Source organism: Nerophis ophidion, linkage group LG01 (assembly GCF_033978795.1).
Source record: "Nerophis ophidion isolate RoL-2023_Sa linkage group LG01, RoL_Noph_v1.0, whole genome shotgun sequence".
Lineage (NCBI taxonomy): Eukaryota > Metazoa > Chordata > Actinopteri > Syngnathiformes > Syngnathidae > Nerophis > Nerophis ophidion.
Window position 1 is genome coordinate 49,425,261 of NC_084611.1, and position 21,518 is coordinate 49,446,778.

General features: G+C 35.0%; 2 protein-coding genes across 3 annotated transcripts in view; both read right to left on the reverse strand.

Annotated features, from left to right (window-relative positions):
- Window positions 1-6,010, reverse strand: part of f8a (coagulation factor VIII associated) — a 33,032-nt gene extending 27,022 nt beyond the window's left edge. The window contains exon 1 of one of the 2 annotated variants that reach the window (XM_061905948.1): window positions 5,871-6,010. Coding sequence is in view for 1 of the 2 variants with exons in the window: in XM_061905943.1 (XP_061761927.1) it covers window positions 2,587-2,645 (59 nt within the window). In the remaining variant the exon portion in view is untranslated. Of the gene's footprint in view, window positions 1-2,586; window positions 3,432-5,870 lie in introns of those variants that run through there. The other variant, XM_061905943.1, reaches the window with a different exon arrangement.
- A 49-nt stretch (window positions 6,011-6,059) lies between these two features.
- Window positions 6,060-18,555, reverse strand: si:ch211-243a20.4 (uncharacterized). Its single transcript, XM_061905954.1, has 6 exons — window positions 18,397-18,555; window positions 18,065-18,331; window positions 9,441-9,562; window positions 6,468-6,596; window positions 6,299-6,394; window positions 6,060-6,192 (listed from the first exon to the last, which is right to left on the reverse strand). The coding sequence occupies exons 1-6, from the start codon at window positions 18,512-18,514 to the stop codon at window positions 6,130-6,132; spliced, it is 795 nt and encodes a 264-aa protein (XP_061761938.1). The 5' UTR covers window positions 18,515-18,555; the 3' UTR covers window positions 6,060-6,129.
- Between the last annotated feature and the right edge of the window lie 2,963 nt (window positions 18,556-21,518).

Below are 21,518 nucleotides of genomic sequence, written 5' to 3' on the forward strand. Positions count from 1 at the left end.
AAATCCGATGACACAACTACAAAGTCGATCATGGAACCGCGGCCTAGGGTGTCCTGGTGCCAAGTGCACGTATAGACACCCTTATGTTTGAACATGGTGTTTGTTATGGACAAACTGTGATGAGCACAAAAGTCCAAAAACAAAACACCACTCGGGTTCAGATCCAGGGGGCCATTCTTGCCAATCACCAAAATATGCAATATTTTCCTCCAAAATAATTCAAAGTAGAATATTTGATGCTAAGTATTTGGAGTCTTAAATATATCAATGATTCATAACAACATTGATTTAGATTCATTATCTTTGAGCAATACATAAAAAAAAAGTTCCACTAAAATTCTAAGGGGTCCAAAAGAGCCCAACTTGTTAAAAAAAAAAAACAAAAAAAAAAAACATTACTTTCAAGGTTTAAGTCAGGACTTTGGGAAGGCCATTCCAAAACCCTAATTGTAGCCTGATTTAGTCATTCCTTTACCACTTTTGATGTGTGTTCGGGGTCATTGTCCGGTTGGAACACCCAACTGCGCTCAAGACCCAACCTCTGGGCTGATAAGTTAAGCTTGTCCTGAAGAATTTGAAGGTTATCCTCCTTTTTCATTGTCCCATTTAATCTCTGTAAAGCACCAGTTCTATTGGCAGCAAAACAGGCCCTTAGCATAATATTACCACCATCATGCTTGACGGTAGGGTGGTGTTCCTGGGATTAATAGCCTCACCTTTTCTCCTCCCAACATAATGCTGGGTATTGTGGCCAAACAGCTCCATTTTTGTTTCATCTGATCATGGAACTTTCCGCCAGAAGGTTTTATCTTTATACATGTTTTGTCAGATAAAATGTGACGTTTTGTGTTTACAAAATGCTATTAAAAACATGAGCTGCGGGCCACAAATGTCCCCCGGGGAGCCCTTTGGCCACCTCTGGTATAGGCTATTGCAGGGGTCACCAACCTTTTTGAAACCAAGAGCTACTTCTTGGGTGCTGATTAATGCGAAGGGCTAGCAGTTTGATACACACTTAAATAAATTGCCAGGAATAGCCAATTTTCTCAATTTACTTTTAACTCTTTGTTAATGATATCTATCTTTGTGGAAACAGTGATCATCTCAATTATTTCCCACAATAAATATATATAGAAACAGATAAAAATCAATATGCAACACTTTATTTTTATATTTTCTCTAAGTGCACATTTTTCAAATTGAACATTTTCAAATGATCACTTCCAAGACAGTCTTGTGAAATCACAATATCCCATTTTAACTAGCTAGCCACTAACATTTTTAAACAAATTATGAATTACTTTCCTTTTACGGAAGGTTTTTTGTAGGGAATAAATGATGAAAAAAACACTTATTTGAACAGTTTAAAAGAGGAGAAAACAAAAAAAAATAATAAAATTCAATTTTGAAAAATAGTTTATCTTAAATTTCGACTCTTTAAATTCAAAATTCAACCGAAAGAAAGAAGAGAAAAACCAGCTAATTCGAATCAATTTTGGAAAAAAAATAAAAATAAAATAATAATAATGTATGGAACATCATTAGTCATTTTTCCTGATTAAGATTAATTTAAAAAATTTGATGACATGTTTTAAATAGGTTAAAATCCAATCTGCACTTTGTTAGAATATATAACAAATTGGACCAAGGTATATTTCTAACAAAGACAAATCATTATTTCTTCTAGATTTTCCAGAACAAAAATTTGAAAAGAAATTCATAAGACTTTGAAATAAGATATAAATTTGATTTTACAGATTTTGTGGATTTGCCAGAATTTTGTTTTTTTATTTTAATCATAAGTTTGATGAAATATTTCACAAATATTCATTGTCGAAAAAACAGAAGCTAAAATCAAAAATTAAATGAAAATGTATTTATTATTCTTTACAATAAAAAAAAAAAATTGAACATTGATTTAAATTGTCAGGAAAGAAGAGGAAGGAATTTAAAAGGTAAAAAGGTATATGCGTTTAAAAATCCTAAAATAATTATTAAGGTTGTATTTTTTCTCTAAAATTGTCTTTCTGAGAGTTATAAGAAGCAAAGTAAAAAAATAAATGAATTTATTTAAACAAGTGAAGACCAAGTCTTTAAAATATTTTCTTGGATTTTCAAATTTTATTTGAGTTTTGTCTCTTTTGGAATTAAAAATGATGAGCAAAGCGAGAGCAGCTTGCTAGTAAATAAATAAAATGTAAAAAATAGAGGCAGCTCACTGGTAAGTGCTCCCTATTTGAGCTATTTTTAGAACAGGCCAGCGGGCAACTCATCTGGTCCTTACGGGCGACCTGGTGCCCGCGGGCACCGCGTTGGTGACCCCTGGGCTATTGTAATTGTGCCTGCATTGTAGATGCATTTAAAATGCACTCATGCAAAAAGTCTGCGACAAAAGACAAACATATTAATTGATTTAACAACAAGCTACATGCTACTAGCTGTCCTAATATGATCGATGTCAAGCGAGCTTTAGCTTTAGGTCTCTGACGAGCAGTAGCACCGCTAAGCACATTCAGCGTAAAACACAGCAATAATGCACATATAATGAGTTGTATTTAAATACACAGCATAAAACCAAAAGCTTACTTTTTAAGCTTATTGGACACTGCGCGGTATCTCGCCAAGAAGTCGCCCTCCGCAGCCATGATGGACGGACGTCAACACGGACAACAACAACCCGGACGTGGAGCTGAGAGCTGCGTTGCGATTGGCTACTGAAATACAGCTCTTGAAATCTCATTGGCTAAGAGAGTATACGTCATAAAAGGGTAAGCACTTTTATTTACAGTATTGTCTAGCTTTATTCCAAGTATATTTACATTCAATTGTAGATCTCACCTCTTTAAATTCAATGTAACATATTACACTGTTTTTGTAACATTATGTTGGCTTCATATTTCTTTATTGAACAGTACTGTATAGGTCAGGGGGGTTTAAACTTGTAAAAATCAAAGCATGCAGGGGCCATTTGGATATTTTTCATTTTAAAAACCAATACAAGATATAGTGGGATTTTATTTTTTAAACTGTCATTATTCACAAGTTGAAAATGGATCACAATCATCAATGTTGTTACTAATTATTGACCTATTTCAGTCTCCAAATAATTCACATCAAACATTCCATTTAGAAAAGGTTTTTTGGGGGAAGGGATATTGCATATTTTGTGTTTTGCCATAAAACAGGGTTTTTTCCTTAACAAAAAGGCCATGCAGTAAAAAAAAATAATACCTTAATATCAACAGATAGATCCAGAGATTTGAACGTTGAAAAAAATTTTTTAAATAATATTTGACTTATTTAAAAAAATGTTATGACTGAGACCCCTCTGGGTTCCCGGGACTAAACTTTTGTAAAGTAAATCTGTACAATCATTAAAATGTACTTTGCCTGAGTGGCTGGACAGGACAAAACAAAACAAACAAAAAAATAAATAAATATATATATATATATATATATATATATATATATATATGTACACACACACACACCAACACGTATATATATATATATATATATAATATATATATATATATATATATATATATATATATATATGTATATATATATATATATATATATATATATATATATATATATAAATGCATGTCTGTGTGTGTGTGTGTGTTTGTGTGTGCGTGTGAGTGTATATATGTATTTATTTTTTTATTTATTTTTTTAACTACTTACATGTATTAAAAATCAAGAATCAAATAATTTAAAATAAATACAATATATATATATATATATATATATATATATATATGTATAAAAATTTTTTTATTAATTTTTCTTGTGTTAATTATTATTTTTATTGCGTTTTTTATTATTATTATTATTTTTTGGTCCTGTCCCGCCACTCAGACAAAGTGCATAGTTGATGATCGTACAGACTTACTTCACAAAATAAAAGTTTGGGATACTTCTCTTGTTTCCTTATTTGTGTTTGACTTTATTGCATGGATGTATATTCATGTTTGGCGGACATTTTCTTTTTAAAACCTTAGGACCCCACCACTCAAGTTTAGTCCCGGAAATGTAATATTTGCCCCCAAGAAATGTTAAAAGTGTAATATTTGATGCGACATAATTGGAGCCTTGAATAAGCCAATGATACATAACAACGTTGACTTTAATTCATTATTATTGTTATTTTTTAAATAATGTAAAAAACCAAAAAGTCCCACTAAAAATATCAGGGATCCAAAAAAACTCGTAAAATTACTAAAAGAAAAATCACACACATTTTTTTCTTTGTACTATCACTTTTTTCCCCTTGTTTTGATTTTTTGTTTTATGCCCTTTTGTCAAATAAAACTTAGTTTTTGTATATGGCAAAAACACAAAATATGCAATATTTTCCCCAACAATATTTCAAAATAGAACATTTGATGTGAAATAATTAGAGCTTTGACTAGCTCAATAATTTATAACCATATTGATTTTGATTCATTATTATTTTTTGAGCAATAACAGTTTCAAAGAAAAAAATCCCACCAAAAGTTTGAGGATCTAAAAGGGGCTCCAATCGTGAAAGTGGTAAAAATTGGTCATCAATTTTTTTGATCAACCTCAGTATGTTTTATATGTTTTTTGTTTGTTTATTTTATGATGTTTTAGTCGTAGAAAACTTTGTTTTTAATGGCAAACACACATTGGAGCCTTGAATAGGCCAATAATGAAAATCACACACACTTTTTTCTTTGTACTGTCACTTTTTTCCCCTTTTTCTTGTTTTTTTGTTTTATGCCCGTTTGTCAAATAAAACTTAGTTTTTGTATATGGCAAAAACACAAAATATGCAATATTTTCCCCAACAATATTTCAAAATACAACATTTGATGTGAAATAATTGGAGCCTTGAATAATCCATAATAACGTTGACTTTATTTTATTATTATTTTTGTTTAAATAATGTAAAAAAAAAAAAATTACTAGGGATCCGAAAGACTTGTAAAATTTTGAAACGAAAAAGCTCACACATTTTTCAACGCTTAAATCTGGAGATCAACTTCTGATCTATTTGTCCATTATCAGTGTTTTTGCCTCTTTTTTTTTTTTTTTTTGGGTATATGTCCCTTTGTCAAATAAAACTTATTTTTTGTATATGGCAAACACACAAAATATGCAATATTTTCCCCAAAAATATTTCAAAATAGAACATTTGATGTGAAATAAATTGGAGCTTTGACTAGCTCAATAATCTTTAACCACATTAATTTGGATTCATCATTATTTTTTGAGCAATAACAGTTTCAAAGAAAATAACCCCACCAAAAATTTGAGGAATTAAAATGGGCTCCAATCATAAAAGTGGTAAAAATTGGTCATACATTTTTTTGATCAACCTCAGATCTACCCGTTGAGTATGATTTATAAGTTTTTTGTTTGTTTATCTTATGATGCTTTTGTCGGAGAAAACTTTGTTTTCAATGGAAAAACAGACATTGGAGCCTTGAATAGGCCAATAATACATAACAACGTTGACTTTAATTAATTTATTTTTTTTAAATAATATAATTTTTTATGTTTTTTTAAATCCCACTAAAATTCTCAGGGATTCGAAAGTTTTGTAAAATTGTTAAAAGAAAAAGCTCACATATTTTTCAATGCTTAAATCTCAAGATCAACTTCTGATCTATTTGTCCATTATCATTTTTTCCCCTTTTTTTGTTTTATGCCCTTTTGTCAAAGAAAACTTAAGTTTTTTTATTTGGCAAAAACACAAAATATGCTAAATTTCCCCCCAAAATATTTCAAAATAGATGATTTGATGTGAAATAATAGGAGCTCAATAATTTATAAACTCATTGATTTTGATTCATTATTATTGTTTGAGCAATAACAGTTTTAAAGAAGCTTTGTGTTACCTGAGTCAACATTGCAACTTTTTCTTGTTTCAGTTCACCGTTTTTCCTGTAATAATGTTTTCAGAATGTTAAAAAAAATAATCTGCGTGTCACAAATGGCCCCCGGGCAGCCCTTTGGACACCTCTTGTATTGGCTATTGTGATTGTGCCTGCATTGTAGATGAATTAAAAATGCACTTATGCACAAAGTCAAATGTAAATTTGGAACGTGTTTCATGGGCTGCGATGACAACCCGAGTGGAGTGGTGAGGTTCCAGGATCAGAAGTTCTCGTAGACGGACTCGAACACGCCTTGGTCCTGCGCTTGTGGGCTTTGTGCCATCTGAACAGAAGAGAAGGACATACATTTCAGGGTTGATGGAAGAGAAGAGAAGGACATACATTTCAGGGTTGGTGGTCACACATGCAGGAGTGTGCCACAGACCCACCAGTTTCTGGCCCGTCTTTGGCTTGAGCGCAGGTTTCCTGTCCTTGGAGTCCACGTTGAGCACGTCGTAGACAGACCCAGCTCGTGGCTCCAGGGTCTGAGAGAGCCCAGTGAGAGCCAGGATGACATGACGGTGGTCACACCCATGGTGGTGGTCAGGACTTACTTACAGCATAGAGGGACGTGGAAGAAGTTATATTTGCATCCGTGTTGTCATCCTCAGGCGTCTCTGCCACTCCCACTTCTTTCTTCTGCTTTCCGCCTGGGCTTTGATTGCCACACTCAGGGACTTTTGTCTTCTACATTTTCAAGGGAGAGGAACAAATAAAGACAACAGCTGACTCCTAGTGCAATAATAGAGATGTGATTCATGGCTCTCTCTTAAAAAACTGTCTTGTTACTACAAAGTTTTAGTTCTTTGGTAGGAATGTCTGTCATTTGAAATATTGGCTATAACTGTTGTTGTTGTTGTTGTAAATAATCCATAAAGCCATATCACAATGCTTTGAAAGTGACGTCACTGTTTTACATTTCCCCCTCACCTAAAAAAACTTTGTTCCAAAAGAGCATTTTAAAAATAGAGGGGGAAAAAACACAATAAATAATTGGGAGAAAAATGTACGTATGGAAAAAGTACAAATACAACTTTGATAAAGAATTAGAACGTAAAGGAAATGTGAACTCACAATAGGATGTGTTTACACTAGAACTACTTATACATATATTGAAAATGAACTAAAAAAGTTAATCAAATAATCAGAAATAAATTGAACAATTATATATATATATATATATACATATATATATATATATATATATATATGTATATATATATATGTATATATATAAATATATATATATATATAACATATATATATATATACTATATATATACATATGTAAATACATATATACATAAATAGCTATATATAAATATATATATATATATAACATATATATATATATACATCTGTAAATACATATATACATAAATAGGTATATATAAATATATATATATATATATACATATGTCAATACATATATACGTATATGTATAAATGTCTATACATACATATAGACATTTTTATATGTATATATACATAAAAGCATATAAATGTATACATATACATCATATACATATACATCATACAAATGTACACATATACATCCCGCTTGGGATGGTTTCCTGCTGGCTCCGCTGTGAACGGGACTCTCGCTGCTGTGTTGGATCCGCTTTGGACTGGACTCTCGCGACTGTGCTGGATCCATTATGGATTGAACTTTCACAGTATCATGTTAGACCCGCTCGACATCCATTGCTTTCCTCCTCTCCAAGGTTCTCATAGTCATCATTGTCACCGACGTCCCACTGGGTCATTATTGTCACCGATGTCCCACTGGGTGTGAGTTTTCCTTGCCCTTATGTGGGCCTACCGAGGATGTCGTAGTGGTTTGTGCAGCCCTTTGAGACACTAGTGATTTAGGGCTATATAAGTAAACATTGATTGATTGATTGATACATACACATCCACCCGATCGTAGCTGAGCTAGGCACCAGCGCCCCCCGCGACCCCAAAGGGAATAAGCGCTAGAAAATGGATGGATGGACGGATGGATGGATGAATGTGTATATTGTATACATATATATAAATTGGCTCCAGCGCCCCCCGCGACACATGTATGTGTGTGTTTATATATATATATATATATATATATATATATATATATATATATATATATATATATATATATATATATATATATATATATATATATATATATATATGTATATACATATTTACGCATACATATGTATACACATGTATAAATATGTATATACATATATATGTATATACATATACAAATTTTTATACGTATATATACACATGTATATATAAATGTATACATATATAGATACACATGTGTATATATGTATATACATATATATACGTGTGTGTATATGTATATACATATATATACGTGTGTGTATATGTATATATATATAGTGGGGCTGACTAAATACTTTTTTGCCCCACTGTATATATATATATATATATATATATATATATATATATATATATATATCAATCAATCAATCAATCAATCAATCAATATTTATTTATATAGCCCCAAATCACAAATGTCTCAAAGGACTGCACAAATCATTACGACTATATATATATATATACATATATATATATAAATAAATAAATAAATAAATGGGTTGTACTTCTATAGCGCTTTTTTACCTTCAAGGTACTCAAAGCGCTTTGACACTACTTCCACATTTACCCATTCACACACACATTCACACACTGATGGAGGGAGCTGCTATGCAAGGCGCTAACCAGCACCCATCAGGAGCAAGGGTGAAGTGTCTTGCTCAGGACACAACGGACGTGACGAGGTTGGTACTAGGTGGGGATTGAACCAGGGATTCTGGGGTTGCGCACGGCCACTCTTCCACTGTGCCAGGCCGTCATATGTGTATATATATATATATATATATATATATATATATATATATATATATATATATATATATATATATATAAATAGTGCTGGGAAATCTTTGGGAACCACATGATTCGATTTTTGGGGGTGCAAACGATTCAATTAAGAATTAATCCACCATTCAATTAAGAATTAATCCACCATTGAAAATCAAAACTTTTTTAATAACATTGGGTGCCAGTTCTATGATGAACTACATTCCTCCATAAAATATATAAACAGATCTGATCAATTTCTATATTACTTAAAATAAAAACGGGTTTTGTTATGTAAAATACTTGCTAAACATTGAATAAAGTCAAATAAGACAACAAGAGAAGCATTCAACAATTTATCTGATTGGCTGGACAAGACGGATTAAACAAATTTTGTAGTCCAGTTGCCAGTCAAGTGGTTATTTGCTAAAATTCTATCTGCATGTGCATAAAAAAACAAATAGCTCACAACTGTGAATCGCTTAAAAGAGCCGTTTTAAAATACTCGATTCGTTCACGATTGTAACATTTGTACACGCTATCCATCAAGTGACTTTCCGTAAGTTGGGTTGTTGTTAAAAGTGTCAAACGACTGCAGCTTGGTCACATTGCCACACCCGGCCTGATAACCGGCTTGCAGGCGAGCGGCCTTACCCAAGTTCCTCTGAAGACATACACCGAGCCGACCACACTGAGGAGCAGCAACACCACGCTGAAGAAGCCCACGGTTACAAAGTCCGTGTAGTCCACTGTGAGCACATCCTTGTAACCTTCATCTGGAAGAAAAACGAGTCATCAGTCCAAACTCTCAAACGTTGCTTCTTAGTTTTCATTTATTTTTGATCAACTTCACTGTCATTGCACTAAAAAGTAAAACATATGTAGTTTTCAGTACATTCATCCATCTTTTTCTGCTTATCTGAGGTTGAGTCTTTCGCTGCAGTGGTCGCACTGGGGGGTTTGCTGCATGACCCTGCCTAGGCCAATGCAGGGGTTGCCGAATTGTAGATAAGGATCGAGGATCAAGCAAACGCATTCCAATAGTTTGTCTGCTACAGTTGTCCGTCCTGGCTCTCAAACTGATTATAATTTTTCCTTGCGGAGCGTATACTAATTAATCTTATGTAGTACTATACCGCTTCTAATGTAATATATACATGATGTAATTATATATGTCATGTAGTAACATTCATAATAACATGTAATATATACATGATGTAAGTATATATGTCATGTAGTAAGATTCATAATAACATATAACATATACATGATGTAAGTATATATGTAGTATCTAGTAACATTCATAATAACATGTAATAAATACATGATGTAAGTATATATGTCATGTAGTAGCATTCATAATAACATGTAATAAATACATGATGTAAGTATATATGTCATGTAGTAACATTCATAATAACATGTAATACATACATGATGTAAGTATATATGTAGTATCTAGTACCATACATAATAACATGTAATATGTACATGATGTCAGTATATATGTAATGTAATAATATTTATAATAACATGTAATATATACATGATGTAAGTATATATGTCATGTAGTAACATTCATAATAACATGTAATATATACATGATGTAAGTATATAAGTCATGTAGTAACATTCATAATAACATGTAATATTTACATATGTTGATTATTTTGAATGTTACAGATGCATCACGTTACCTTACCCTTCAACAACAACAACAAGATCAGGAATAATGGCGGACTTGATAAAAGACAAAAAATAATACTTTGATCCACAAACTTCTATTTGCATCCCGAATATAAGGCGGATGATCGGTAAGTTTTAGACGTTAAATGATGAGCGGGCCCAGCAAGTAGCAATATTGCTAAGTGCTAAACAAGAAACACAAATTACTGACAAATAAAACAATCACATACTGTACGACGTCTGCTCTCACTGGGATGCCAACTGGCGGGATGTTTATATCTTTCAGCACTAGACTTGTGTTCCCTGTTTCGATGATAAATTTGTCACAATCCTCACGCAGGTAGAAGAAAAAAGTGTCGCAAACGAGTGTCTTTTTGTGTCTGTCTCGCCATCTCCGGGTCTAAGTTGAATGTCAAAGTTGACAGTCTATGTTAGCACTTATAATAACAATATGACTAATGCTTGTTAATATTCAGGTCACGACATGTAAATGGAGTATTGTTGCCGTTATTTAGATGTTTTTAGAGGGCTTCATACTTTGTTGGCCACCTCTTACTAGTTGTATTTTACCAGTTAGAATGCACAAAAAAAGAAAAACATGTGTTCTTGTCGTACATAAGGATTGTGAAAGAGAGGCAATATTACAAAAAAGGAGCAGTTCCTCTTTAAAGGTCACAGAAGTGACCAATTACTTTTGAAATCTGGCTCGTTTCATTTTTGTGGAGTTGAAATCATGAGGACATGACAGTTGGAGTTCTGCCTTCACAAATGACAACATGTCTTCGCAGCAAGTGGCTGAATGGACACTGCTGTGAAGAAGTCAGACTTTTCACGTCGTGGTACTTTTGAAGTACAATGAAGTTCCATTCCAGGGTGAATGTTGTGTCGCTGGCGGAACGATTGTTGAGGTTAAAATGTACAACGGTTGTCGTCTGATTCAACGATCCGGGAAGTCTTGAAAAGGGAGTGCATAAAATGAACACCTTCAAATGTCACACCATTAGGTACACCTGTCACTAAACAGTCCAGATGGATGTGTGAATGTCCAATCATCTCTTCATAGGATTCTACACCAAAATAATGTATTCATTATTATTATTATTATTATTATTGTGTGAATGTCCAAACATTCAAACATATAAGATCCTACACCCCAAAAAGAAAATGTATTCATTATTATAATAATAATTATTATTATTATTATCATTATTGTGTGAATGTCCAAGCATTCACACATAAGATTCACGCCAAAACAATAATCTATGTATTATTATGATGATTATTATTGTTATTACTATTATTGTGTGAAAATCCAATCATTAACACATATAAGATTTTACACCAAAAATAATCTATTTATTATTATTATAATTTTTATTATTGTTGTTATGATTATTACTGTTATTTTATTATTGTGTGAATGTCCAAACATTCACACATTAGTTTCTACACTGAAAATAATCGATTTATTATTATTATTATTATTAATATTGTTATTATTATCATTGTTTGAATGTCCAAACATTCACACATATAAGATTCTAGTCCAAAAATCCTCTATTTTTTATTATTATTATTTGAATGTCAACATATTCACACATATACGGTTCGACACCAATATCCTCTATTTATTATTATTTGTATTATCATTTTATTATTATTATTATTATTATTATTATTATTATTATTGTTATTATTGTTATTATTGTTATCATTATTATTTTGTGAATGTCCAAGCATCCACACATATAAGATTTTACACCAAAAATAATCTATTTATTATAATTATCATTATTATTATTGTTGTTATTGTTATTATTGTTATTTTATTATTGTGTGAATGTCCAAACATTCACACATTAGTTTCTACACTGAAAATAATCGATTTATTATTATTATTATTATTTGAATGTCCAAACATTCACACATATAAGATTCTAGACCAAAAATCATCTATTTGTTATTATTATTATCATTATTATTATTATTATTTGAATGTCAACGTATTCACACATATACGGTTCGACACCAAAATCATCTATTTTTTATTATTTGTATTATTATTATATTATTATTATTATTATTGTTATTATTATTATTGTAATCATAATTTTTTTGTGAATGTCCAAGCATTCACACATATAAGATTTTACACCAAAAATAATCTATTTATTATTATTATCATTATTATTATTGTTGTTATTATTATTATTGTTATTTTATTATTGTGCGAATGTCCAAACATTCACACATAAGATTCTACACTAAAAATAATCGATTTATTATTATTATTATTATTATTATTATTATTATTGTTTGAATGTCCAAACATTCACACATATAAGATTCAAGACCAAAAATCTCCTATTTGTTATTATTATTATTATTATTGTTTGAATGTCCAAATATTCATTCATCTTTTGTGGACATTATTTCTAGGCGCAGTCAAGGCGTTGAGGGGTTCCGGTTTGGTAACCGCAGGATTAGGTCTCTGCTCTTTGCAGATGATGTGGTCCTGATGGCTTCATCTGACCGGGATCTTCAGCTCTCGCTGGATCGGTTCGCAGCCGAGTGTGAAGCGACCGGAATGAGAATCAGCACCTCCAAGTCCGAGTCCATGGTTCTCGCCCGGAAAAGGGTGGAATGCCATCTCCGGGTTGGGAGGAGACCCTGCCCCAAGTGGAGGAGTTCAAGTACCTAGGAGTCTTGTTCATGAGTGAGGGAAGAGTGGATCGTGAGATCGACAAGCGGATCGGTGCGGCGTCTTCAGTAATGCGGACGTTGTACCGATCCGTTGTGGTGAAGAAGGAGCTGAGCCGGAAGGCAAAGCTCTCAATTTACCGGTCGATCTACGTTCCCATCCTCACCTATGGTCATGAGCGTTGGGTCATGACCGAAAGGATAAGATCACGGGTACAAGCGGCCGAAATGAGTTTCCTCCGCCGTGTGGCGGGGCTCTCCCTTAGAGATAGGGTGAGAAGCCCTGCCATCCGGGAGGAACTCAAAGTAAAGGCGCTGCTCCTTCGCATCGAGAGGAGCCAGATGAGGTGGTTCGGGCATCTGGTCAGGATGCCACCCGAACGCCTCCCTAGGGAGGTGTTTCGGGCACGTCCAACCGGTAGGAGGCCACGGGGAAGACCCAGGACACGTTGGGAAGACTATGTCTCCCGGCTGGCCTGGGAACGCCTCAGGATCCCCCGGGAAGAGCTAGACGAAGTGGCTGGGGAGAGGGAAGTCTGGGTTTCCCTGCTTAGGCTGTTGCCCCCGAGACCCGACCTCGGATAAGCGGAAGATGATGGATGGATGGATGGATGGATGGATATACACACATATACGGTTCGACACCAAAAATCATCTATTTATTATTATTATTATTATTATTTTATTATTGTTATTATTATTCTTACTATTATTTTGTGAATGTCCAATCATTAACATATAAAAGATTTTACACCAAAATAATATATTTATTATTTTTATCATTATTATTATTGTTGTTATTATTATTGTTGTTATTTTATTATTGAATGAATGTCCAAACATTCACACATAAGATTCTACACTGAAAATAATCGATTTATTATTATTATTATTATTGTTTGAATGTCCAGACATTCAACACATATAATATTCTAAACCAAAAATCTATTATTTGTTGTTATTATTATTATTATTATTATTATTATTATTATTATTGTTTGAATGTCCAAATATTCACACATATACGGTTCGAAACCAAAAATCATTTATTTATCATTATCATTTGTATTATTATTATTATTATTATTATTAATATTGTTATTATTGTTATCATTATTATTGTGTGAATGTCCAAGAATTCACACATAAAATTCACGCCAAAACAATAATCTATGTATTATTATTATTGTTATTATTAATATTATTGTTACTATTATTGTGTGAATGTCCAATTATTCACAGATTTAAGATTTTACACCAAAAATAATCTATTTATTATTATTATTATTATTATCATTATAATTACTATTATAATAATTATTATTATTTTTAAGTGTCCAAACATTCACACATATAAGATTGTACACCGAAAATAATCGATTTAATATTATTATTATTATGATGATTTATTATTATTATTATTATTATTTCAATGTCCAAACATTCATACATAAAAGATTCTACACCAAAAATCATCTATTTACTATTTATTATCATAATTATTATTATTATTATTATTATTGTTTGAATGTACAAACATTCACCCATATAAGGTTCTGCACCAAAAATCATCCATCCATCCATCCATCCATTTTCTACCGCTTATTCCCTTTCGGGGTCGCGGGGGGCGCTGGCGCCTATCTCAGCTACAATCGGGCGGAAGGCAGGGTACACCCTGGACAAGTCGCCACCTCATCGCAGGGCCCAAAAATCATCCATGTATTATTATTCCGCCGCCGATCGGAACCGTTCCCGTATCAAAATGTTCGGATCAAGCCACCACCTTTCCCGGTTTGGAAAATTTCCGGATTACCCGAAATTACCAGGAATTTCCCCTCATTGAAAATGAATGGGCAATATACAAACCTCTGCATATCCCACATTTCTCAACCAGTTTGAACCGGTCCACTATCCACACACTCCACTCACCCTGGACCTTCAAACTACTTGGACTTTTTAAAAAATCCAGGAATTCCTGTTTTTCAAAAGCCCTATTTTCACCTCTTCCTGGAAACTTGTAACAGTCCACATTTTTCAACCGTTTTTGACCATTCCACCTTCAAAACATTCCTCTTAGTTGGGACAACAAATGCTCTTTTTTTTTCTGTCCAAATTCCCGGTTTTCCAGAAATTCCATTTTGCAACCGATTCCAAAAATTCCAACACCAAACCATTCATATCATCGATAGCAACATTTTCAAAGATTTCTGGTTTTCCCATAAAAATTCCCACATTTCCAGGAAATTCCCATTCAAATGAATGGACGTAGTCATAGTTCTACAATGCCCCAAATTCTCAAAATTGTGCGCCATTTTAATACCCGATTCCGACCAGTCACTCACGCTACTCTTCTCATATATCCAACGCAAAACATGTTTTACCTTTCCCAAATTTCCCGCTTTTTTCCGTAATTTCCTACCGATTGACAATGAATAGGAAATATACAATCTAGTGCATATCCCACCTTTCTCAACCGATTAGAACCCTTCCAGCATCCACACACTCCACTCACCCTGGACATTCAAGCCACCATGTTTAAAACATTCCCTGACTACCCGGAATTACCAGGAAATTCCCCTCATTGAAAATGAATGGGCAATATTCATGCCTCTCCATATCCCACGTTTCTTAACCGATTCGAACCAGTCCACCATCCACCACCACCACACCACTCACCCTGGACCTTCAAACTACCATTTGGTATCAAAAACTTGAAATTCCCAAAAATTCCAGGAATTCCTGTCTTTCTAAAGCCCTCTTTTCACATTTTCCTGGAAACTTTTCACAGTCCACATTTTTCAATCGTTTTTGACCATTCCACCTTCAAAACATTCCTCTTAGTTGGGACAACAAATGCTCTTCTGTTTTTGTTCAAGTTCCCGGTTTTCCAGAAATTCCAGAATACCCATTCTTAATTCAAACTGTTACTACGTCAACATTTTGCAGCCGATTCCAAAAAATTCCTACACCAACCCATTCATATCATCTGGGACAACAGTGCTTGTATCAATATTTTCAAAGATTTCTGGTTTTCCCCAAATTCCCACATTTCCAGAAAATTCTGATTCAAATGAATGCACCTAGTCATAGTTTTATAATGCCCCCAATTCTCTAAATGTCGTGCCCTTTTTAAACACACTTCTGACCTTTCAACCATCCACCCACACTAGTCTTCCCATATATAGAAATTCCCAGTTTTCCAGAAATTCCAGGGATTACAAAATACCCATTCTCAATTCAAACTGTTACTATGTCAAGATTTGGCAAACGATTCCAAAAATTCCAACACCAACCCATTCATATCATCTACAAACCCCGTTTCCATATGAGTTGGAAAATTGTGTTGGATGTAAATACAAACGGAATACAATGATTTTCAAATCCTTTTCAACCCATATTCAATTGAATACACTACAAAGACAATATATTTGATGTTAAAACTCATAAACTTTATTTTTTTTTTTTGCAAATAATAATTAACTTAGAATTTCATGGCTGCAACAGGTGCCAAAGTAGTTGGGAAAGGGCATGTTCACCACTGTGTTACATCACCTTTTCTTTTAACAACACTCAATAAACGTTTGGGAACTGAGGAACCTAATTGTTGAAGCTTTGAATGTGGAATTCTTTCCCATTCTTGTTTTATGTAGAGCTTCAGTCGTTCAACAGTCCGGGGTCTCCGCTGTCGTATTTTACGCTCCAAAATGCGCCACACATTTTCGATGGGGGACAGGTCTGGACTTCAGGCAGGCCAGGAAAGTACCCGCACTCTTTTACTACGAAGCCACGCTGTAACACGTGGCTTGGCATTGTTTTGCTGAAATAAGCAGGGGCGTCCATGATAACCTTGCTTGGATGACAACATATGTTGCTCCAAAACCTGGTTGGACCTTTCAGCATTAATGGTGCCTTCACAGATGTGTAAGTTACCCATGCCTTGGGCACTAATACACCCCCATACCATCACAGATGCTGGCTTTTGAACTTTGCGCCTATAAAAATCCGGATGGTTATTTTCCTCTTTGTTCTGGAGGACACCACATCCACAGTTTCCAAATATAATTTGAAATGTGGACTCGTCAGACCACAGGACACTTTTCCACTTTGCATTAGTCCATCTTAGATGAGCTCGGGCCCAGCAAAGCCGGCGGCGTTTCTGGGTGCTGTCGATAAATGGGTTTGGCTTTGCAGTACCACCTGAGGGCTCAAAGGTCTGTAATATAATCGCTTACGTGCAGTGATTTCTCCAGATTCTCTGAACCTTTTGATGATTTTACGGACCGTAGATGGTAAAATCCCTAAATTTCTTGCAATAGCTCGTTGAGAAATGTTGTTCTAAAACTGTTCGACAATTTGCTTAAATCATTGTACTCCGTTTATATTTACATCTAACACAATTTCTCAAATCATATGGAAACAGGGTTTGTAGAACAACAGTGCTTGCATCAATATTTTCAAAGATTTCTGCTTTTCCCAAAATTCCTACATTTCCAGGAAATTCCCATTCAAATGAATAGTTCTACAATGCCCCAAATTCTCAAAATTATGCGCAATTTTTAAACCCGATTCCGACCATCCATCCACACTACTCGTCCCATATATTCAACGCAATGTTTTACCTTTACCAAATTTCCTGTTTTTTCCGTAATTTCCTCCCCATTGACAATGAATAGGAAATATACAATCTACGGCATATCCTACATTTCTCAACCAATTACAACCGTTCCAATATCCACACACTCCACTCACCCTGGACATTCAAGCCAACATGTTTGGAAAATTCCCTGATTTCCCGAAATTACCAGGAATTTCTCCCCCATTGAAAATGAATGGGCAATATACCAACTGCTCCACATCCCAGATGGAGCTAAAAGAGGCCACTAGGTACTCACCTCGCAGGCGCATAAACCAGTAAGCTTTGGCCACGTTATACTGGCAGTGATATTCTCCAGAAGTCTGCAGCGCCTGCACCCGCATTGAGCTGCTGAAGATCTGCGCATGGTGGTCGCTGGCGATGGAGCGTCTGAAAATCACCCTGTGAAGAGGGTCGAAGCACGTCAAGGTGTCATTGGCCGGGATAGCTGGCAGGTGGAGCTGGTAGGGAAGGTAGAGATCTTCGCCCGTGAAGGCCACAAAGACGGTGTTCCCCAGCGTTATTCCTGCAGGAAGACAACAACAACGTAAGACTTGCACGTCTCAGATCATCGGCGGCGTCGGTCCTTACTTGGAGATTCTGTTCCACGGCAAACAGGAAGGAGCGTTTGGAGAATCCAAATCAACAGAGCAGGAAGACGCCTATGTGGTCTGAACGGCATGTTTTTGACTGTCCTCAAACGTCTCATGGCTCTTAAAGTACAAGCGTGGACTTCCTGTTTCTGGTTAACGCACTTCCTCAAGTGTTCGTCTGCTCTAAGGACTCATGAAGGATAAGTGAGATGTGACGTTTGTCAACCAATCCAGGCTTCGGAACGGTTCTTTTGAGAAAACGATGAGAACCGATTCTCTGTTGGGAGCAAATAGCAAATAGACATAAACTTAAACAAACTTTGATAATCCACAAAAGGAATTGTTCCACACAGTAGCTCAGTTACAAAGGATGGGAAGGGTATAGATGGAAAGGATAATGCAGGTATAAAGTAGATCAAAAATGTACCATAGTAGCAATATAGAATATAACATACTGTATATGTAATATTTACATATTATTATATACAATATTAAATATACACTGATGTATTGTGTTACATTATATTTATATATTATATATAAAATATATGACAACACCCAACTACCTGTTAAGTTTCTAGGATGGAGTTGACGACACAGACACAAGGAGGAAGTAACGCTCTATGATTGAAGTTAAAAGTTAAAGTACCAATAATTGTCACACCCACTAGGGTGTTGTATAAAAAAAAAAAAAAAAAAAAATATATATATATATATATATATATATATATACATACATATATAGATATACATATATATATATATTTATATATATATGTGTACATATATATATACATATATATATACATATATATATATATAGAAGAGCAAGATGGCGGCGCCCGGACGGGCTGCGACACTGCGGTGCTCTTGATAAAGATGGAACATTTGGCGGAAATGCCGGACAGTTCTGCAGACTTCATGGCTGGCTCGCATCGTGGTCACTCCGTGATCACGTACGACCGCCAGACACTTCTGGATATGGACATATCGGGCCGTTTTGGACTGATAGACGCGGGCGTGCTAAACATGCTAACTAGCATGGGAATACGTCGGCGGCTACATCCAGCGGCCTGTGAAGCAGGGGAGTCTAGTAGCAGCGGGGACCGTCTACGGAGCAGACGCCAGCGGTGTGATCGGAAACGCGGATGCCGAGCGGGGCTAAAAACAAAGCAGAAGGCTAATCCCCACAGAACACCACTTCCCTCCATCCTGAAGACGGATTTAGATGAAAGATGCGAGACTACTGGTCTGGGTAAGGAGTCTGTTAAATTAGAACAAGTTTTTTCTGCTTTGAGTGTTTCAGAGTTGGACATGTGTTTTACCGAGGTGGCTAACTATGATGCGTACAGTTTATCAAAGCAACAAACAAACAATCGGAAAATCCCCGTTACTGAGGTGGCTAACTATGATGCGTGCAGTTTATCAAAGCATCAAACAAACAATCGAAAAATCCCTGTTACTGAGGTGGCTAATTATGATGCGTGCAGTTTATCAAAGCAACAATCAAACAATCGGAACATTCCCGTCGTATCAATTCCTAGATATGGTCGTAATTATACTGAATGCACTGGGCATAATAAACACAACATTATTAATATTGCTACTACGGATAATTTGATCAACAATTCCCTAAAACAGCCCACTACCTATAATATAGTCTTTTTAAACATAAGATCATTGTCTCCCAAAACGTTGTTAGTTAATGATATCATCAGAGACAACAATCTTAACGTCATCGGTCTCAGTGAAACCTGGCTTAAACCAAATGACTTTTTTGCGCTAAATGAGGCATGTCCTCCTAACTTTACACATGCGCATATTGCCCGTCCGCTTAAAAGGGGTGGGGGGGTCGCACTAATATACAACGAAAACTTTAACCTTAGTCCTAACATAAATAATAAATATAAATCGTTTGAGGTGCTTACTATGAGGTCTGTCACACCGCTGCCTCTACACCTGGCTGTTATCTACCGCGCCCCAGGGCCCTATTCGGACTTTATCAATGAATTCTCAGAGTTCGTTGCTGATCTAGTGACACACGCCGATAATATAATCATAATGGGGGACTTTAATATCCATATGAATACCCCATCGGACCCACCGTGCGTAGCGCTCCAGACTATAATTGATAGCTGTGGTCTCACACAAATAATAAATGAACCCACGCATCGCAACGGTAATACGATAGACCTAGTGCTTGTCAGGGGTATCACCGCTTCCAAAGTTACGATACTCCCGTATACTAAAGTATTGTCCGATCATTACCTTATAAAATTCGAGGTTCAGACGCATGTTCGTCAAACTAATAATAATAATAACTGCTATAGCAGCCGCAACATTAATACGGCCACAACGACAACTCTTGCTGACCTACTGCCCTCGGTAATGGCACCATTCCCAAAATATGTGGGCTCTATTGATAACCTCACTAACAATTTTAACGACGCCCTGCGCGAAACCATTGACAACATAGCACCGCTAAAGTTAAAAAAGGCTCCAAAAAAGCGCACCCCGTGGTTTACAGAAGAAACTAGAGCTCAGAAATTATTATGCAGAAAGCTGGAACGCAAATGGCGCACGACTAAACTTGAGGTGCACCATCAAGCATGGAGTGATGGTTTAATAACTTATAAACGCATGCTTACCTTAGCTAAAGCTAATTATTACTCAAATCTCATCCACCGTAATAAAAACGATCCTAAATTTTTGTTTAGTACGGTAGCATCGCTAACCCAACAAGGGACTCCTTCCAGTAGCTCCACCCACTCAGCTGATGACTTTATGCAATTCTTTAGTAAGAAAATTGAAGTCATTAGAAAGGAGATTAAAGACAATGCGTCCCAGCTACAAAAGGGTTCTATTAACACTGACACGATTGTATAACCGGCGGATACTGCCCTCCAAAATAGTTTCTCTCGTTTTGAGGAAATAACATTAGAGGAATTGTTACAACGTGTAAATGGAATAAAACAAACAACATGTTTACTTGACCCTCTTCCTGGGAAACTGATCAAGGAGCTCTTTGTATTATTAGGTCCATCAGTGCTAAATATTATAAACTTATCACTTTCCTCGGGCACTGTTCCCCTAGCATTCAAAAAAGCGGTTATTCATCCT

What these genes read in the sequence shown, in the direction of transcription:
- si:ch211-243a20.4 (XM_061905954.1), bottom strand. Translation starts at nt 18,514, where the DNA reads ATGAGACGTTTGAGGACAGTCAAAAACATGCCGTTCAGACCACATAGG. An exon ending in ATGTCTTCAGAGGAACTTGG is followed by an intron (nt 6,597 to 9,440) that starts GTAAGGCCGCTC and finishes TTGAAAATGTAG; the next exon opens with AAGACAAAAGTCCCTGAGTG. An exon ending in CTTCCACGTCCCTCTATGCT is followed by an intron (nt 6,395 to 6,467) that starts GTAAGTAAGTCC and finishes GGGCTCTCTCAG; the next exon opens with ACCCTGGAGCCACGAGCTGG.